Source organism: Sus scrofa, chromosome 9 (assembly GCF_054392235.1).
Source record: "Sus scrofa isolate SSC_HxYL_T2T_F1_AM1 chromosome 9, Sscrofa_HxYL_maternal_Yorkshire_Landrace_v2.0, whole genome shotgun sequence".
In the NCBI taxonomy this organism is placed as follows: domain Eukaryota; kingdom Metazoa; phylum Chordata; class Mammalia; order Artiodactyla; family Suidae; genus Sus; species Sus scrofa.
The window spans coordinates 6,436,026-6,454,084 of record NC_139391.1 but is presented as its reverse complement, the minus strand read 5'-3'; the positions used below and the strand labels follow the sequence as shown (position 1 = coordinate 6,454,084).

Here is an 18,059-nt window from a genome sequence, read left to right as displayed (position 1 = left end):
ACCCAAAATCTCATAGGTATCTGTCAGGTTCATTAACCACTGAGCCACACCGGGAACTCCTGAAATAAATCTTTACTCCTTTTGTTTGTGTCTATGTGAATACCGGTGCGAATGCTCTGTCTACAGTTTATTTCTTTTCACAATACAAATGTGAATGCATTTTCTTTTCACAATATCAACGTGAATGCTTTGTTTACAGTTTCTTTTCACAATATGTGCTTTTTACCATTTGAAATCTAAGATGATTTTTAAATAAATACAAGTTTTAATGTAAAAAAAAAAAAGAAAATTGTCTATTGATTTTTAGGGCTGCACCCACAGCACATGGAGGTTCCCAGGCTAGGGGTCCAATCGGAGCTAGAGCTGCTGGCCTATGCCACAGCCATGCCAGCCGTGTCTGCAACCTACACCATAGCTTAAGGCAACGCTGGATCCTTAACCCACTGAGTGAGGCCAGGGATTGAACCCGCAACCTTGTGGTTACTAGTTGGATTCGTTTCCACTGAGCCACTATGGGAACTCCAAGTCTATTGATTCTTGAACAATAATGAAGGCTGAAATTACATTTTTATTAAAGTAACTCAGATATAGATGACCAGGAGCAGGTTATATTCTATAAGACTGCAGAAATTACCCTTCGAACCAGGAAATCAAGGCAGGAATTGTAAAAATGGTGGTGTCAGCAAAAATAACATTAATAACCATCACTACTTACTGTTAAAAAAACTATCTAGTACTCACTGGCAGCAGATTCTACATAAGCCATTTGTATACAGTGTTTTATTTCATCCTTCACATCTTTAAATGAAGGACAACACTACAATATTCAGTTTATGGGGGGTAAAACTGGGCTCAGATAAATGACTTGTCTAAATCCACAAAGTTACTAAGCGGCAGGACTGAGAGAGAAACCCAGATTAAGTCTGACACCAATGCTCATGCTCTTATCAGAATGCCAAATGCAAAACCTTTCTTAGTCAATATAAAAAGAACAAAACTTAAATGCCTACTCTAGTGCTCAATGCTGGCCTGAAGAAAACAAAAATCCGCCGAGGTATCTTATGATTGTACACAGGCCTTGCAGAAGGAATAGTTCTTGTTAATATCGCCTGTTTCCAATTTTATTTATTTCCTGTCTAAATCAAGAAGTTAGTTATTAAAGTATGAGATTTCCGCAGTTCCCGTCGTGGCTCAGTGGTAATGAACCCAACTAGGATCCGTGAGGATTTGGATTCGATCCCTGGCCTTGCTCAGTGGGTTGACGATCCGGCGTTGCCGTGAGCTGTGGTGAAGGTTGCAGACGCAGCTCAGATCCTGCGTTGCTGTGGCTCTGGCATAGGCCGGTGGCTACAGCTCCGATTAGACCCCTAGCCTGGGAACTTCCATATGCTGCAGGAGCGGCCCTAGAAAAGGCAAAAAGACATAAATAAATAAATAAATAAAGTATGAGATTTCCAAGGAGTGTTCCTTAAGGAAAAGATTGTTACGAATGTTTAACTGATGCTTTATTAAAGTATTTTTAAAAAAGAACGTTAATGAGGGCACTCAAAAGAACTGAAGAAGAAACGTTTAGTTTTTAAGCCAAACGTTTAGTTTTTATTCTGGTTTTCAGAATATTTCCAAATTACGTCTACTTAAGCCCTCTGTGGATATCAATACTCCACTTCCAATCCTACATAGCTCACAAGCCCACTAGAGGAGATGAGGAAAAGCCTCTAAAACGAAACAGGTAGTTTGTTTTCCCAGGACTTTGGGAGGTATAGGGAAAAGCTGAAATCTGACAAGTTTTGTGCATTACACAAAGCCAATATTTGCCCCTGAAAAGCGATGAGGGCAATGTTAGAACTGCACAAAAAGAATGCAGACAACTTGAGGATTCCTCTAAGGTGTGATAAAAATTAAGAAATTTGAACTTACTTTCAACTGTAAGCAAACAAAAACATCCCCTAAATAAAATACAAATGCTTTTTTCTCCATACTTCTGCATCTGCACCAATAATCATGTTTTTTAAAAAACTGGCCTAACAGGTATTTATAGGAGTAAGTTTCCTCTTGGCATCATTATGTCACATGCCTTTAGGGAGATACTCGCTGTAGAAGTTAACTCAGCTTAGGAGATGAAAAGCCAGGCTTTCTTTCTTTCCTGTAAGAAAGCATCTTTCACAGTACCTAATGAACGGGATTTTGATGAGTGCGCTGCTGAAATGGGGAGCCTGGGAGAACAGATTTCTTGAGATGTATCCGCTTTAGAAGGAAGGCGACTGAAGCGTTGATCCAGGACCATATCTGCATCTTCTTCATCAGCAAGCAACGATGCTTTCATGATCTAAAAAAGCAGTATCTACAGAATGAATATGCTCCCCTAAATCCAAAAGCCATAAAAGAAAAATGCAACCTACAACTTACAGAAAGTTCTGCCTTAGGCTGTGTCCAGAGCTGGTATATCGTTTGTGTGACTGACTCTACTACACTGTATATGCCTGGAGGAATCAAGTTTTGCTCACGTGTTTGCTGATTGAATTAATTTCAAAATCAAACATAAACCAAAGGCTAAATTCATAACATGGCAGAAAACACAGGCAGGGGGAAGTTAAGACAGACCTTAGAGAAATTTGTATCTACAATTATCAAACTTTTGTGGAGCACTTTCCAGAGCCTCCAAAGCCCTCTGTGAGGTAAATGAAGTTATTCACAGAGGTTAAATGACTTGCCTCAAGTCACATATTAACAGTTACAAAACTGGGGTGAGAATCCAGGTCTTCTGAATCTCAACGTAGCTTTCCAAGCACGAATGGGAAAATGATGCCCAAACATGGGTCGTATTCCTGTTTTTTTCTCATTCTAGTGACCACTCAATGCTTTGAAGTGATTAATGAAGACAGGGAGATGAACAGTAGTTTGGATTCCTGTTGTAGTAAGGGTGGGTTAGGACTTCACCTGTAAGACATGTGGATTAATTCCCAGTGAAGACGCAATGTGAGTTGAGGCGGACACAGGCTCCTGATCCTCAGGCACGCTCTCTTCTAACATGGAATCCAAAACTGGCTCCTGGGTGATATCTACCATGTCACTGTCCAGCTCCACAACCCTCCCTAACTGCTCCACCTCTGGGCTCTGGCTCTGTAGACGGCAGAAAGATCAGGGAAGCAGCATTAAGTGACACCAGTCAGACAAAAAGCTCGTATACCACATTGAGTTTATTCAGAATATATTCTAACAATATTAGATTCTGCCCATTCTATCATAATGTGAGGTAGGATATTAGCTAAAGAGGATTTAACAATCACCCCAAAACTCCTCTGTTAGTACTTGGGATCTGAATGAGGACTCATGAAATCACCCTTTTGTACCATTAAGCCTGCACCCATATGAACAAATGGCAGTCTTCAGACAAAGGCCGTGTCTTACCCGATTTAGCTAGCAACTATAATGTTCTGATATACACAGCAGTCCCCTGCCCTCACACTGCCTCATAAGCCAGAAGCCAATGAGAAAAGGGAATAAAAGGTACAAATATCAAAGTCTCCAGGAACCCTGCATTCAGTTAGGGGCCTAGAATTTATCCTCTGGGGGGCTGAATCAGCTGGGCCCTACTGATGCACCACTAGCCAGACGAGGAATGTCTACCCTAACTTCCTACAAGAAAAAAAAAGGAATATTAGGAACAATTTTAATCTGGGAATACTCCCTTTATGTTTAAATGTGCCAAGAATTAGATTTATACATATTAAACAGTTTTAAAAATATAGCCATGATTAACAGCCTATGGTCTGAACAGGTAAAACACTCAAAAGCTCAAATACACTGTAAAACTGGCTCAGTGCAAATCATTAAATATGTCCTTAACGCGCATATGAGTAGAATGTTAATGGGTGGCTACGCCAATTTGTAAAACATTCCCAAACCTGAAAGTCTGACTAATTATTTTTCTTATAATATCATCTGTCTATTTCTAACTTTTCACAATATTTGGCCTATCTTTCACGAATGGCCTATTTCATGCTAAACTTCAAACAGATGCTATAAGTGGTTAAAAAGTTTCATGCTTTGGACCAAGAAATAACCACTAGTCTTTTAAAACTTTATTTTCAATGGTATATTACCTATCGCTTCCTTGAACTCCTTTAACAAATATTCTGACTAAAAAGAATAACAACTCCCATCTATAACTGCAGGAAAACTGAGGTGCTAGATGGTGAATTGTCACTTAAGTTGCGAACCACCCTAAGGACTGCTTGAACAGAAGTGGAGACTAGATAATGGCTAAAGGCATAAATGATACTAATTTTTACCTGCTGGGGAGGCTACAGGCAGGTCTAACTACTTTTTTAAATTCTGGAAAAAAAAAAAGTTAAAAGACCCCCTTTTGATGATGCTCCCATTGTAACAACAAGAACTATGGGAACACTCTAACGGCACCCTAGTATATTCATTTTTGTTCTGGGGTGTTTTTTTTTCTTCTTTTTTTTTAGGGCCGCACCTCAGCATGTGGAAGTTCCCAGGCTAGGGGTCTCATCGGACCTACAGCTGCCGGCCTACACCACAGCCCCAGCAACATGGGATCCGAGCCACATTTGCAACCGACACCACAGCTCATGGCAACACTGGATCCTTCACCCACCGAGCGAGGCCAGGGATCAAACCTGCGTCCTGTGGATACTAGACCAGTTCATTACCACTGAGCCACAATGGGAACTCGACACTTTCAACCAATCCACTTTGAGGGAGGCTCTGAAACTCCTCATCCTCCGTCCACCTGTCAGGATATCCTCTTCTGCTGGGCTCCCATAACCCTAAGTACAGTTTACATAGTGTATCATGCTGTACTTTAATTTCTTATGTGTATTCATCCCCCAGATTGTGAAGGCTTAAAAACAGATGTTACAGTCTACAATTTTCTCTAACACCAAGCACATTGCTACCTACACCAAAACAGTTATATCTACTGCCTAAGGCAGTACCTGCGCCAGGGTAGAAAAAGCCAGTAACTAGGAAAGGATAAGGAGAGAGTAGAGAAGGGAGGAAAGGAAGAAGGGGAGGACGGTTCCAACGTACCACACGCTTCAACAGAAGAGTAACAGCAACAGCAAGAGAGGCCCACTCACAACACTTTCAGGCAAAGTGCGAGGCTTTCATCGAATAACAGAGACATGGAGTCCCTGTCGTGGCGCAGCAGAAACGAACCCAACTAGGAACCATGAGGTTGCGGGTTCGACCCCTGGCCTCGCTCAGTGGTTAAGGATCCCGTGTTGTGGTGAGCTGTGGTGTAGACTGCAGATGTGGCTTGGATCCTGCATTGCTGTGGCTGTGGTGCAGGCCGGCGGCTATAGCTCCAATTTGACCCCTTAGCCTGGGACCTTCCATATGCCACAGGTGTGGCCCTGAAAAGACAAAAAGCCAAAATAGAGAGAGAGAGAAACGTAAGGGACTCAAGCTATCATTAAGAATGCTAAGGATCAAAAACAAACAAACAAACAAACAAAACAAAACCCCAAAAAACAAAAATAAATCACTTTCGGAAACAAACAAAAAAGAATGCTAAAGATCAAGATATTACTGCTTCACCCTCATGCACAGACTTCAAAGCTAATAAGCTAATATTTGTAAGCAGACCGGGGCAGGGGTGGGGAGTGAACTACTATGAAACTGTGAGGATCTGGTAAATTCCTAGAACCCATGTGTGAACTTTAAGTATATCGAAGTAATTGAGTAAACTACCCCAAAAGATGTTACTTTCAGAGAAATCTTGGGGTATCAGGGTGCTTCTTCAAAGCCAGTTCTAGAATGAAAAGGAAACTAATCAGGAATTGGTGGCTTAGAAGGAACTGAGGAAGAAACAAAAAAAATACTAAGTAAACACACAATATCTAAAAAAATGGCCTTTTCTTCAGATATATGGAGGATGAGGTTTCAGAACTGAAACGCTTCATGTTTTTAGAAACCTCCATCCTCCAACACAGAAGAATCTTCCTCCTACAAACAATACCCTAAAGACAAAGCCTCTCTCAACCCAAGAGAGAAAGTAACTCAAGTAAAGCAAAGCAAAGCAGGCTACCTTAATTCAACAAAGGGTGAACTCCAATCCAAGGTCAAAGTCATATTTACAGAATTCGGACTGTCTTCCCAGCCAACAGCTTAATGGAGTATGACTACTACTCTTGCCTGTGTCCAAAATCAAAAACTCCTTTCCCAACTACAAAGAATGTGTTATATTCACTTTGCTGGAACATCAGCCCGGTCAAGAATATTGTATTCAAGAGAAATTGCACGTCAGGCTTTCAAGGGCCCACTGAAGTTGGTGTATATTTCTACAAATACATTCACCGATACTACTACAGAGGCAGACAACTCAATAGTATGAGACAAAAAGACTTGTGGTTACGGAATTAGCATATATGTAATATATATGTTACATAAAATATAAATTAAAGTACATATTGAGTCACTGGGTAAATTTAGATAGCTGCCACTTTATTCTTTTAAAAAAGTAAATACAAGGTAAAATGGAAGAGTTCCTGCTGTGGCACAGTGGGTTAGGATCCAGCATTGTCTCTGTGGTGGTATGGGTTCCATCCTCGGCCCAGTGCAGGGGGTTAAGGATCCAGTGTTGTTGCAGGTGTGCTGTAGGTCAAGCTGTGGCTCGGATTCACTTCCTGGTCCGGGAACTTCTATAGGCCGTGGGTTTCAAAACCTGGCTGCGTATCTCAATCACCTGCAGGAATGCTTTTAAAATATAAATAAATATGCCTAGACCCGCTGCCAGATCTACAGACTCAAACTCATCAAGATAGCGATGAAAATTACCAGATGAAAATTGGGTCTCAGGTCAGCATTTTGGAACAAATGCTCCAAACAAATGTTCCTGCAATTGCCCTAATTCACCTGTGATGAAGGCTATCCTGCCACCATTTTCTCTAACTTAAAAGACATAGAGGAGAAGATTATATAAAAATTCAGTTACCTTTTCTGATTGTTTAGATGTACTTGCTTTTTTGGAAGCAAAGCAAGGCTTGAGAATGAACTGCAAAGAGAGGGCTGAGGATCGTACATAAAAGGTGGTACCACACGCAACTGAGTATCTTCCTAACAACCTAACAAACCTACCCGCCGCCCTCCCCTCGCACCCCCTCGTCCCCACCAGATCGGAGAGCCTGAGCCTGTGTACAGGACAAAAAAAAAAAAAAAAAAAAAAAGCCATAGCAGACTGAACACCATCATGACCATCCACCTCTCCGGGGCCAGGTGACAATGTGGGGACAGTCGTCTTGACGCAGGGATAAGACGACTGCTGTTCCCGTTCATTCGAATGTCTCCAGTATTTTGCCCATGCCAAGTAAAACAGAGGTCTCTGGGGCTAACGACGAAAAGCTGGGTAACCACTGGCATTTCCCACCTCTCTCACTTAGGTCATCAGGAAGGAGAGGTCTCCAGGTCCCACGTCATTTGTTTTAACACGTTGGCCCACATATCTGAACAAGTCTACCTATTTCTCCTGTTTCTGCATCCAAGAGGCCAGAGCCCACCCACTTCCTCAGAGGAGACGTCTGAGAGACTCGCACCTATTCTCTCTGTGCATCTTGGTCCTCACTGCCTCTTTCCTAGAACCTTCTCTGGAAAGTCTTCAGCGCCCCGTTTTTCAAAAGAATTCTCACCTTCTACAGTGCTGTCACGGGAACTTACAGTTATCTTACTATCCGTATTCTGGAAATTAAAGAGCCTAAAAAAGACCACTGATGGCCGGACATCACATAAATGTGCTCTGTCTGTCCACAGATAATGCAAGCTTTTTTCAGCTCTATCTTTAGCATCCTACGTATTACTTTTATTGGCAGAAAAGAAGGCTGTCTGACTTTTATCCTAAGCAATACGTATTACGTAAGATTAAAAAACACTCTGGAAAGAGAGATTATGCAAAGTATGTGATTCAGACAAAATGAATGTGTGTAACTGGAAAACTGAGTCCATTTACAGTATTTCTTTAGTTTGGAAGATTTCTTAGGGGTATTCTAAATGCCACTACCATTACCAACATAAAAAGTCAGCATATTTCCCATGTTCCACTTGGATCACACCCTCCCCTCACCAGGTACACACAAACATGAACATTTATACACAACCACCTCCAGAAAGTGCCTCCCAATAAATTATTTAATAAATCATAAAAATCACACATTTCAGCAGCCATAAGAATTGCAGTGCAGAAAATTCCAAAGATCCTGCTTCTAGCAGCTGAGAGGTAGAGGATGCTTTACAAAGAAATTTTCTATTAAGTTCTCTTCTTTGAGGGAGTATGGCAGCAAAGGGGAAAAAATAACTTGATTGAATATAAACAACACCCAAAGAAAGTAAAACTCTTATGAGTCGGCAAGTAAACTACCTGATATTTGATTACAAACCTTTCCTTATAAGGACAAAAGGTTTATTTATTCTGGCTTAACAACACTGAAAAAGTATGGCATGAGTAATTTTAATAAACAATGCAGGCCTCTACTCTCCAAGCCAAATAACTCATTGGTATTCTAAAGATTTATGTATTTTCATAAAGATTATGTATTCTTAAAATACGAGTATCAAGAAGTAACCTGAAGTAGAGGCAAACTTGAGAAATACGGAGTTAAAAACCCTTGCAGAAAGCTACCTGAACTTTTAAGAAACCGTGGAGGTAAGGAACAAGATTAAACTGCACATCAGGGAGTCAACAAAAGTGAGATTTACTTTGCGTCAACCCACACAAGCAAGATACTAGCTTAAGTTGATCACTGAGTAGAGACTTCAGCAAGTCCAAATAAGAGAGGAAGGGGTTTAGAACGACAATCTGTAAAAAGAATGATCCAAACAGAATTCTTTGAATCTCGCAAGAAAAAAGCAGATGCCAGGAGCACCTCAGGCCCTCCCTTATACTCGTGTCAACACGACTGCCAGTACACCAGTACTCTTCAAAGTTCCAGGGACATAAACAGCTTTGTGCTGAAGGACTTGCTTTCAGCTTCCGGATCATGGACTCCATTCAAACTCACTGTCCTGTCTCTACCTGGGGTGGAGGTGCTGGTTTGCCATTAAGAGCCATCTGGAATGGGGCGGCCTGGCCTGCAGGAGGCAAAGGGGCCGTCTTCAACTTCTTTGTACTAGTTTTGGATGGCCGTTCCTCCTCCTCTTCATCAGAATCCTGAAGGCCATACTTAGAAAAATGGGAGACCTAAGGCAGAGAAGAATCCGACAAAATCAATTTAACACTGTTATATTCAAAATCTTACAGAATTAGCTTTAAAAAAAAAAAAAAAAAAGCCATCAAAAATATTTAAAGCACAGTGAAATGTCACCTATCATACTCGACTGTTTTTCTAAGATTTAGATGGTTTTTAGTGTATGTACTAGCTGCTCAAATACTTACTAACTTAATATATCAAATATAGGAAACCACCTCCAAAAGGGCCGTTAGCACCTTCACATCCACATAGGACTCCACAAGGACTCCAACAAGCTAAACAATCCAACTGGCCTAGAAGGGAAAGATGCCACTGGACTGAACTACTGAGGAAGGGTGGAAGCCAACCGCCACACCCCCAGAAACCTTTAAAAGAGTAACAGTTACTTAGAAAGAGCTGATCTAGCAAGAGGCAAAAAGTCTGCCTGATGTCCCTAATGATGCCACATATTAGAAAAACCACATGGGAATGGTCATAAAACAGGGTCAGGACTTGAATATTGAGCCCATAAAGTTTTATAATAATAGCTACTTACTCTGGGATTGAATAAAATGTATAATTTGGAGAAAATAGTATGTATCTCTACATCTTTTATGTAAAAATAAAATTTAAGAGAGGCTCTTTTCTAACACAGTTTATAAGAATTATGTTTATAGGAGTTTCCATCATGGTTCAGCAGCTAATGAATCTGACTAGCATCCATGAGGATGCAGGTCCGATCCCTGGCCTCGCTTAGTGGGTTAAGGAGTTGGCATTGCCGTGAGCTGTGGTGCAGGTCGCAGACGTGGCTCGGACACCAAGTTGCTGTGGGTGTGGTGTAGGCTGGCAGCTACAGCTCTGATTCAACCCCTTGCCTGGGAACCTCCATGTGCCATAGGTGTGGCCCTAAAAAGAAAAAAAACAACAACAACAAAAAACCAGGTTTATAACTTCCACATACTATATACCATTTATAATGAATGACCGCAGATTATAAGAGTTAGGTTAAGTGACCATACCTTAAACACCCAAGAACCTGTTTCAGGACGGTACTCTTTGAACTGAGCTCCCTGTTTCCTTGAAACTGCTTCTAATCTTCCCTCATAGTTTATGTCAGCAAGTCGATCTGGGCTTTTGATTAAACAACGAGATGTTTTATCTGTTGGCCAAACTCCATCCAGCGTAACCTCGGCCTTCCTGTAAGGTACAACCAAGTGAAGGGTGAATGGTTCATACTTAAGACCAGAAAGCCAAGTAACATCTATATAAATTGCAAATAAAGGTATCTGTGTTACTTTGGGATTTTTCTGCCTGTATTTCATGAACTTGAGTCTTCTCTCCCAAAGCAGACAGGCTTATAAGTCAATTTTTTATGTTGAGCCGTCTCAACAATATATCCCATGGTCATGGAGTGTCATCTTTTTGATGCACTGCTGAGCTCTAACTGCTAGTATTTTGAGGATATTTACACCAATATTACAGAGACTGGTCTGTAGTTTTCTTGTAGCATCTTTGTCTAGCTTTGAATGATGGTAACGTTTGCCTCATGCTAAGTGTTATTAGCAAGTGTTCTCTCCTCAATTTTTGAGGAAGAGTTTGAGGAGAATTAGTGTAAATTCTTCTTTAAATGTTAGAGACAATTCACCAGTGAAGCCATGTGGTCCAAGGCTTGGGTAGGGTGGAGGCAGCAGTTGGGGCCGTTGATTACTAACTCAATTTACTCCTTAGTTATAGGGCTGTTCAGATTTTCTATTCCTGATTCAATCCTGGTGGGCTGTGAACATAAATTATTTTAACTATGGCCCCTTGACCTGTCTAAAGACGTATTACGAGCTAGTATCTCACACTAAATACAGAGAGTTAATAAGCACAGTCACAGCAGAAACAAGAAAAAAGTAAAATATTATGAAAAAATATTTTTCAAAAGTTTCTGAAAACTAACAATTGGACCTTAAAATATTAGAGAAAAGGAGTCGAGAAGGTCACTATGTAGCATTTCTTATATCACTTATAGTCTTAAATGAAACAGTGAAGAAACAATAACCACACACTACATAGTGAGGCAAAGAGGCAAGGTGCAGAACAATATATGCAATATGAAGACACCCATGTTAACAGGAAAAAACTGGGACTTAGCTGATTATTTTCCAAACATGTAAATAAAATACCTATTTAGGCCTTCGCCCACAGGTGGTTTCTGGTTATCGTCTAAGTAGACAATCACTTCCTTCCTTCGGATATGCACAATATCATCCAAATTTAGATTTGTCAAATTAACATCTCCTTCAAAATAGATTGAACCATAACCTATAAATCAGAGCAAAGAGTTAAAAACTCATCCTGCATAGAAGGCACATACCCACTTTATACTTCTAATGATTAATCAGAAGCAACAAGCAGCTCTAAACATTAATCAATAATTTAAATCACCCAGCAATCTTTTTTTTTTTGGCTTTTGTCTTTTTAGAGCCGCACCCGTGGCACATGGAAATTCCCAGGCCAGGGGTCAAATCAGAGCTGCTGCAACTGGCCTACACCAGAGCAATAGCAACGTGGGATCTAAACTGTGTCTTCGACCTACACCACAGGTCACAGCAACGCCAGATTCTTAACCCACTGAGAGAGGCCAGGGATCAAACCCACCACCTCACAGCTCCCAGTCAGATTTGTTTCTGTTGTGCCACAACTGGAACACCTCACCCAGCAATCTTGAATAGAATAGTTCATCTACATGTATTTGAAAGAGACACCAAATGCTTAATTTGATTTAATAAATGCATTTTTACAATGCTTATGTTATCCTAAGGTTTGTTTTTTTTTTTTTTTTTTTTTTTTTTTAAATGGCCACACCTATAGCATATGTAGGTTCCCAGGCTAGGGGCTGAACTGGAACTGCAACTGAGGCCTACACCACAGCTTCGAGTAACGCTGGATGCTTAACCCACTGTATTTCTTGCTGTTCAGAGTACTTTCTTTAACTGCAAAAAGTCTCAATGAGTCAAATACTTACCTAAGACTGTTATAAAGTTCTAGTCTTCCTTTGTTACTTGTCAATGAAAACGCCTACTCAGGCCAAGGTGGGTCCAAATATAGGTAAAAAACAAATTCAGCTTCCTTTACTTAATTATAAAAATAAGGTGCAGGCTCAGCGGTTTATACATCGCAAACTCCTAAACGTGCACTCACCTTTCCGACCAATGGTGAAGTCAGAGACAACGCACTCTCCTTTTTCATTGGTGATCTTAGCAAGGTCGTCCATAGAGGGAATGGTATAGTAACCAACCTTAGTAAGAACAATGCCTATGACAAAGGAAACACGGTATTAGTCGTGACTGTCCTCAGGTGGAGGTGCACGGATACTAGCTGGGTTTGTCATCACTGAGCCATGACAGGAACTCCTGGATAATTTTTAAAATCACCTGAAATCATATTATATAGAAAGAGAAAATTATACAGGAATAAAGCATTTTTCCAATGGTTTTTCAACATGGCTTCTCCCTGGAATAGCGTTTCTTAGAAAACCAACTTGGAAAAATGGTTAAGTAATTTTGGGGAATATGCACATGAGAGTATATTATAGGTTCTGAAAACACAAAATGAAATCCTATTTAACTTAATCTAGGTTTCCAAGACTTTTTTTTTGGGGGGGGGGCTCTTTTTAGGGCCATACCCACAGTAGATGGCGCTTCCTGGGCTAGGGGGTCGAATCGGAGCTATAGCCGGTGGCCTACACCACAGCCGCAGCAACGCCAGATCCAAGTGCACCTGTGACCTATACCACAGCTCACAGCAATGCCAGATCCTCAACCCACTGAGAGAGGCCAGGGATTGAACCTGCGTCCTCATGATGCTAGTCAAGATTTGTTTCCGCTGAGCCATAATGGGAACTCCTTTTTTCTCCCCCCAAGACTTTAAATCATAGAACTTCCTTCTCATGTGATACCCATTAACATACTGTACTATGAAAGGTTCCATAAATTCTGGGAAAGACTTCTTCTTACTTTTATTTTACACATGGAAGATGCCCAAACCCAGGATTTGGGATTACAGAGTAATTCAGTGACAGAGACAGAGCTAAAACTCCAAACCCAATACTTTAAATTTTATACCCTACTGTCTTCCATAAAGCTCTTTTATCTTTCAAATTTACACCCTCAATTTGACAGCTAAAATCAAGATGAAAACTCCTACATGAGCAGTCCCATAAATGGAAACCTAAAAGTCTACAGTAATGTTATTTTAAAAAACATTATCTAGATATATTTCTGAAAAAATCAGAGAAAATATGGCACAAGTATGCTTGTTCCAGTTATAGACAGAAATCAGACTAACTCGCTCTCTGAGAGAAAAGGGTTTAAGGCCAATAGAATATCAAATTCCAGCCTCCAAAAATGCCCCCGACATGCTTTAACTTGCTTCTTGTTAAGGTGTCCTTGGGAGTGGAATTTTAAACTGGGCGGTAGCAACAGAGGTCAATGAAAAACCTAGAAGCAATAAAAACTCTAGACTGGGTATTTAAGATTTAGCATCATAATGAACTCATGTAGATGTATAAACACAAATATAGATACTTAGGATTCTTAATGTGAAAATATAAAGTTATTTCCCTAGGGCACCAAGTGACCAGCAGATATACAGGAAAACAGTAAGATAATTAGATATAGAAAAATCTTACAGACACATCAAGATGAACTGTAAAATAACCTCAAATGTTTACTAACAGAAATGGAGAAACTAAATGTGTCATATTTATGTAATAGAATACTACTCAGCAATAAAAAAAGAATGAACTGTTGGTATATATACACCATGGATAAAATCTCATAAAAATTGGAGCAAAAGGAGTTCCTGTCGTGGCGCAGTGGTTAACAAATCCGACTAGGAACCATGAGGTTGCGGGTTCGATCCCTGGCCTTGCTCAGTGGGTTAAGGATCCAGCATTGCCATGAGCTGTGGTGTAGGTTGCAGATGCAGCTCGGATCCCACGTTGCTGTGGCTCTGGCGTAGGCTGGCAGCTACAGCTCTGATTAGACCCCTAGCCTGGGAACCTCCATATGCCACGGAAGCGGCCCAAGAAATGGCAAAAAAGACAAAAAAAAAAAAAAAAAAAATTGGAGCAAAAAAAAAAAAAAAAAAGAAAAAGTATGTACAGTATGACTCCATTTATATGAGTTTCAAAAATAGAAAAAACTGCATTTCTCTTGTGGCACAGCAGGTTAAGGATCCAGTGTTGTCACTGCAGCAGCTGAGGTCGCTGCTTCGGCCCAGGTTCAATCCCTGGTCCAGGAACTTCCACATGTCTTGAGTGTGGCCAAAACAAAACAAAAACAAAACAAAACAAAAAAGAATAGGCAAAACTAAGCTATGTGACAGAAACCAGGCTGTGGTTAACTTTTGGAGATGAGAAAATTTCCATGGAAAAAGAATGCTCTAGGAGTTCCCACTGTGGCTCAGTGGGTTAAGAACCTGACTAGTATCCACGATGGATGCAGGTTCCATCCCTGGCCTCGCTCAGTGGGCTAAAGGATCTGGTGTTGTCATGAACTTCGGTGTAGGTTGCAGACACAGCTCAAATCTGGCATTGCTGTGGCTGTAGTGTAGGCTGGGAGCTGCAGCTCCATTTTGACACCAGGCCTGGGAACTTCCACATGCCACAGGTGAGGCCATTTAAAAAAAAAAAAAAGAAAAGAAAAATAAATGCTCTACCTCTCCCCCCCTCCCCGCCCTGGACCCACAACACATGGAAAGTCCCAGGCTAGGGGTGAAATCAGGGCTATAGCTGCCAGCCTATGCCAGAGCCACAGCAATGCCAGATCCGAGCTGCATCTGCAACCTACACCACAGCTCACAGCAATGCCGGATTCTTAACCCACTGAGCCGGATCCTTAACCCACTGAGTGAGGCCAGGGATCCAACCTGTACCCTCAAGGTTACTAGTCAGATTCGCTTCCCCTGAGCCATGAGGGAACTCCTCTACCTCTTGACTGAGTATATACATATGTCAAAATTCACTGAAATGAAATTCAGGGCCACACCTGCAGCATATGGAGGTTCCCAGGCTAGGGGCTGGACTGGAGCTGTAGCTGCCAGCCTACACCACAGCCACAGCAACGTGAGGTCCGAGTAGTATCTTGGACCTACACCAGAGCTGATGGCAATGCCGGATCCTTAACCCAGGATCGAACCTGCATCCTCATGGATACCAGTCAGATTCCTTTCTCCTAAGCTACGATGGGAACTCCTGAAATGAACACTTGAATTCTGTGCGCTTCACTATATGTAAATTGTACCTCAGTTAAAAAGGGGCAAGAGGGAAAGTAATGACATCTGTCAACACCCAACACAGAAAAAAGGCAAAATTTAAGCATCTGATCGAGATGCTCTACTCTTGTAGTTTATACTAATTATTTCATGGATTAGCTGGGAAGAAATGATCAGTTCAATGTTGGTAACAAACAAGAAAAGCACAGAACTGAGGCGATAAGAACCACAGCGACCACTAACATCTGAATACCACACTGGTTCGGCATGGTGGTCTATATATTAACCTATCAAACCTCCAACCTCATAGGATACTTATCACTATTATTTTAACTAAAAAACTAATAGGCAATCTATGTCAGTTTATAAATCGAGGAAAGGTTATGAGGGTAGTCTCTCTGGCTACAAAATCTGGGATATTTTAACTATACCAAGATAACTAATGAAATGAATTTTAACTACTCCAAAGGTACACAAAAATGTGAATTACAAATCAACCAAAGCATGAGTGAAAGGGTTTAAATGTTCACTTTCATAAAATACAATTAAAAAACACTTAAAAGTTCAAACAGCTGAGTTCTATCATGCTGAAAATCTGGGACAAACGAGGTCTCGAATGACTGGTAGGGGATTACCCATGTGCCAACTGGCATCTGACCTGCAGGATGCATGTGGTAAGCATTATTTTCTAGCTCTTCGCGGTCATCCTGCAGTGACTCCTCATGAAAAGAGGTTTCCTCACTGCTTCCTTCCAGCCCATTTCGCAAGGCAGCACGCATGTTTAACGCAACAATGGTGTCATCCACGCTGTTGCTGCTGTTGTGTTTATTCCCAGCACTCTCTGGGGTTTGAGGAATGGGTTTGGCAACTGGGTTAGTATAAAAACGTGACACCAGAGAATCGTCATCTCCATCCTGCTGATGGTTCTCTTCCACTGGTTTGCTCATAAAATTGAATCTAAAAAGAAGAAAGTAAACAAAATCTCAGCCCCGCGTGCTAAGAGCAAGAGCAACAACGGTAACATTGGTAACCATTACTAAGCCTTTCCTAATGATCTGGCATGGTCTGAGGTAATTATATCTACTAAAACTTCAGTTAGTACTTAAGAGAATCCTGTGAAACAGGCTGCTATCATTTTCCTCTATTTCATGGAAAATTCGGACATAGAAAAATAACTTGCCCGAAGTCACAAAGCTTTAAGTGCTAGAGTTGGGGTTTTAACCCAAAGCATCTGGCTGTAGATTTCATGTCCCCAAATTTTCAATTGGGGCTGCCATACTATGTGGGGTCAAGGAATAAGTGGCGAATTTCAAAATAAGAAACAAAAAATTTTTATTTTTAATACAATCAGTAAGGTATTAGAAAATACTTCATTAATGAAAAATCATACTAAAATTGTATCCAAAGAGGGAAAAAAAAAAAAAAACAAGCAAAGACACATATGTAAAGATTTCCCACTGAAGCATCTTTTTTTTTTTTTTTTTTTGGTCTTTTTAGGGCTGTATCTTCAACACATGGAGGTTCCCAGGCTAGGGGTCAAATTGGAGCTATAGCCATTGGCCTGTACCACAGCCACATGGGATCCAAGCTCCTTCTGCAATGCCGCGTCCTTAACCCATTGAGCAAGGCCAGGTATTGAACCTGCATCCTCATACTAGTCAGATTCATTTCCACTGAGCAACAGGAACTCCCTGAGGCAGTATTTTGAATACAGGAATACCAAAATAATCTAAATGTCCTCCAAGAGAGAACTGATTGAATTATCTCATGGTCTCAGTAACTGTTACAGCATCATTAAAAAAGAGGAGGCAAGGGAGTTCCCATCATGGCGCAGCAGAAACAAATCTGACCAGGAACCTTGGCGTAGGCCGGCGGCTACAGCTCCAATTAGACCCCTAGCCTGGGAACCTCCATGTGCCACTGGTGCGGCCCTAAAAAGACAAAAAAAAAAAAAAAAAAAAAAAAAAAAAAAAGAGGAGGAGGCGGCAAGATGGAGTTCCTGTTGCGGCTCAGTGGGTTAAGGACCCAACATTCTCTCTATGAGGGTATCGGTTCGATCCCTGGCCTTGCTCAGTCCGGTTAAGGATCTTTTGTTGGCATAAGCTGCAGTGTAGATTGCAGATGCAGCTCGGATTCAGTGTTGCTGTGGGTGTGGCACAGGCCCTAGCTACAGCTCTGATTTGACCCCTAGCCCACTTCCATATTCCACAGGTGCGGCTGAAAAAGAAAAGAAAAAACAAAAACAAAAAGAGGAAGCATATTATTCATATAGATATGGAAAGGTGTTTGTAGTAACTGGAAACAAGCAGGTTACAGAATATCATTTGATGCATAATCTCTATGATATATAAGAATATATTTATAGATAAATTTGTAAACTGTAACTATTAAGGATTACTGTATATACATGCATTTCCTCCTTCATAATTTTTTTTGGTTTGGTTACAACTATGTATCACTTTAATAAATATCACAAATAAAATATCCCTTATTTTAAGGGGGGGGGGGAGAGTTGTCATATGCATGCTAACCCTGTCCAAAATAACATACATGGAATACCAAAATAGTTTTGCAGAACTGAATCAGAAAAACAATGAGTTTAGGGTCTAAAGT

At 40.9% G+C, this 18,059-nt stretch overlaps 1 protein-coding gene across 6 annotated transcripts in view; it reads right to left on the bottom strand.

Annotated features, from left to right (window-relative positions):
• NUP98 (nucleoporin 98 and 96 precursor) overlaps positions 1 to 18,059 on the bottom strand; it is a 100,345-nt gene that overhangs the window by 21,056 nt on the left and 61,230 nt on the right. For all 6 annotated transcript variants that reach the window (XM_084975049.1, XM_084975051.1, XM_021062427.2 and 3 more), the window contains 7 exons: positions 16,105 to 16,403; positions 12,372 to 12,485; positions 11,354 to 11,492; positions 10,205 to 10,382; positions 9,032 to 9,196; positions 2,938 to 3,120; positions 2,170 to 2,326 (listed from right to left, as the gene is read on the bottom strand). In XM_084975049.1, the coding sequence (XP_084831175.1) occupies positions 2,170 to 2,326; positions 2,938 to 3,120; positions 9,032 to 9,196; positions 10,205 to 10,382; positions 11,354 to 11,492; positions 12,372 to 12,485; positions 16,105 to 16,403 (1,235 nt within the window). The remainder of the gene's footprint in view (positions 1 to 2,169; positions 2,327 to 2,937; positions 3,121 to 9,031; positions 9,197 to 10,204; positions 10,383 to 11,353; positions 11,493 to 12,371; positions 12,486 to 16,104; positions 16,404 to 18,059) is intronic.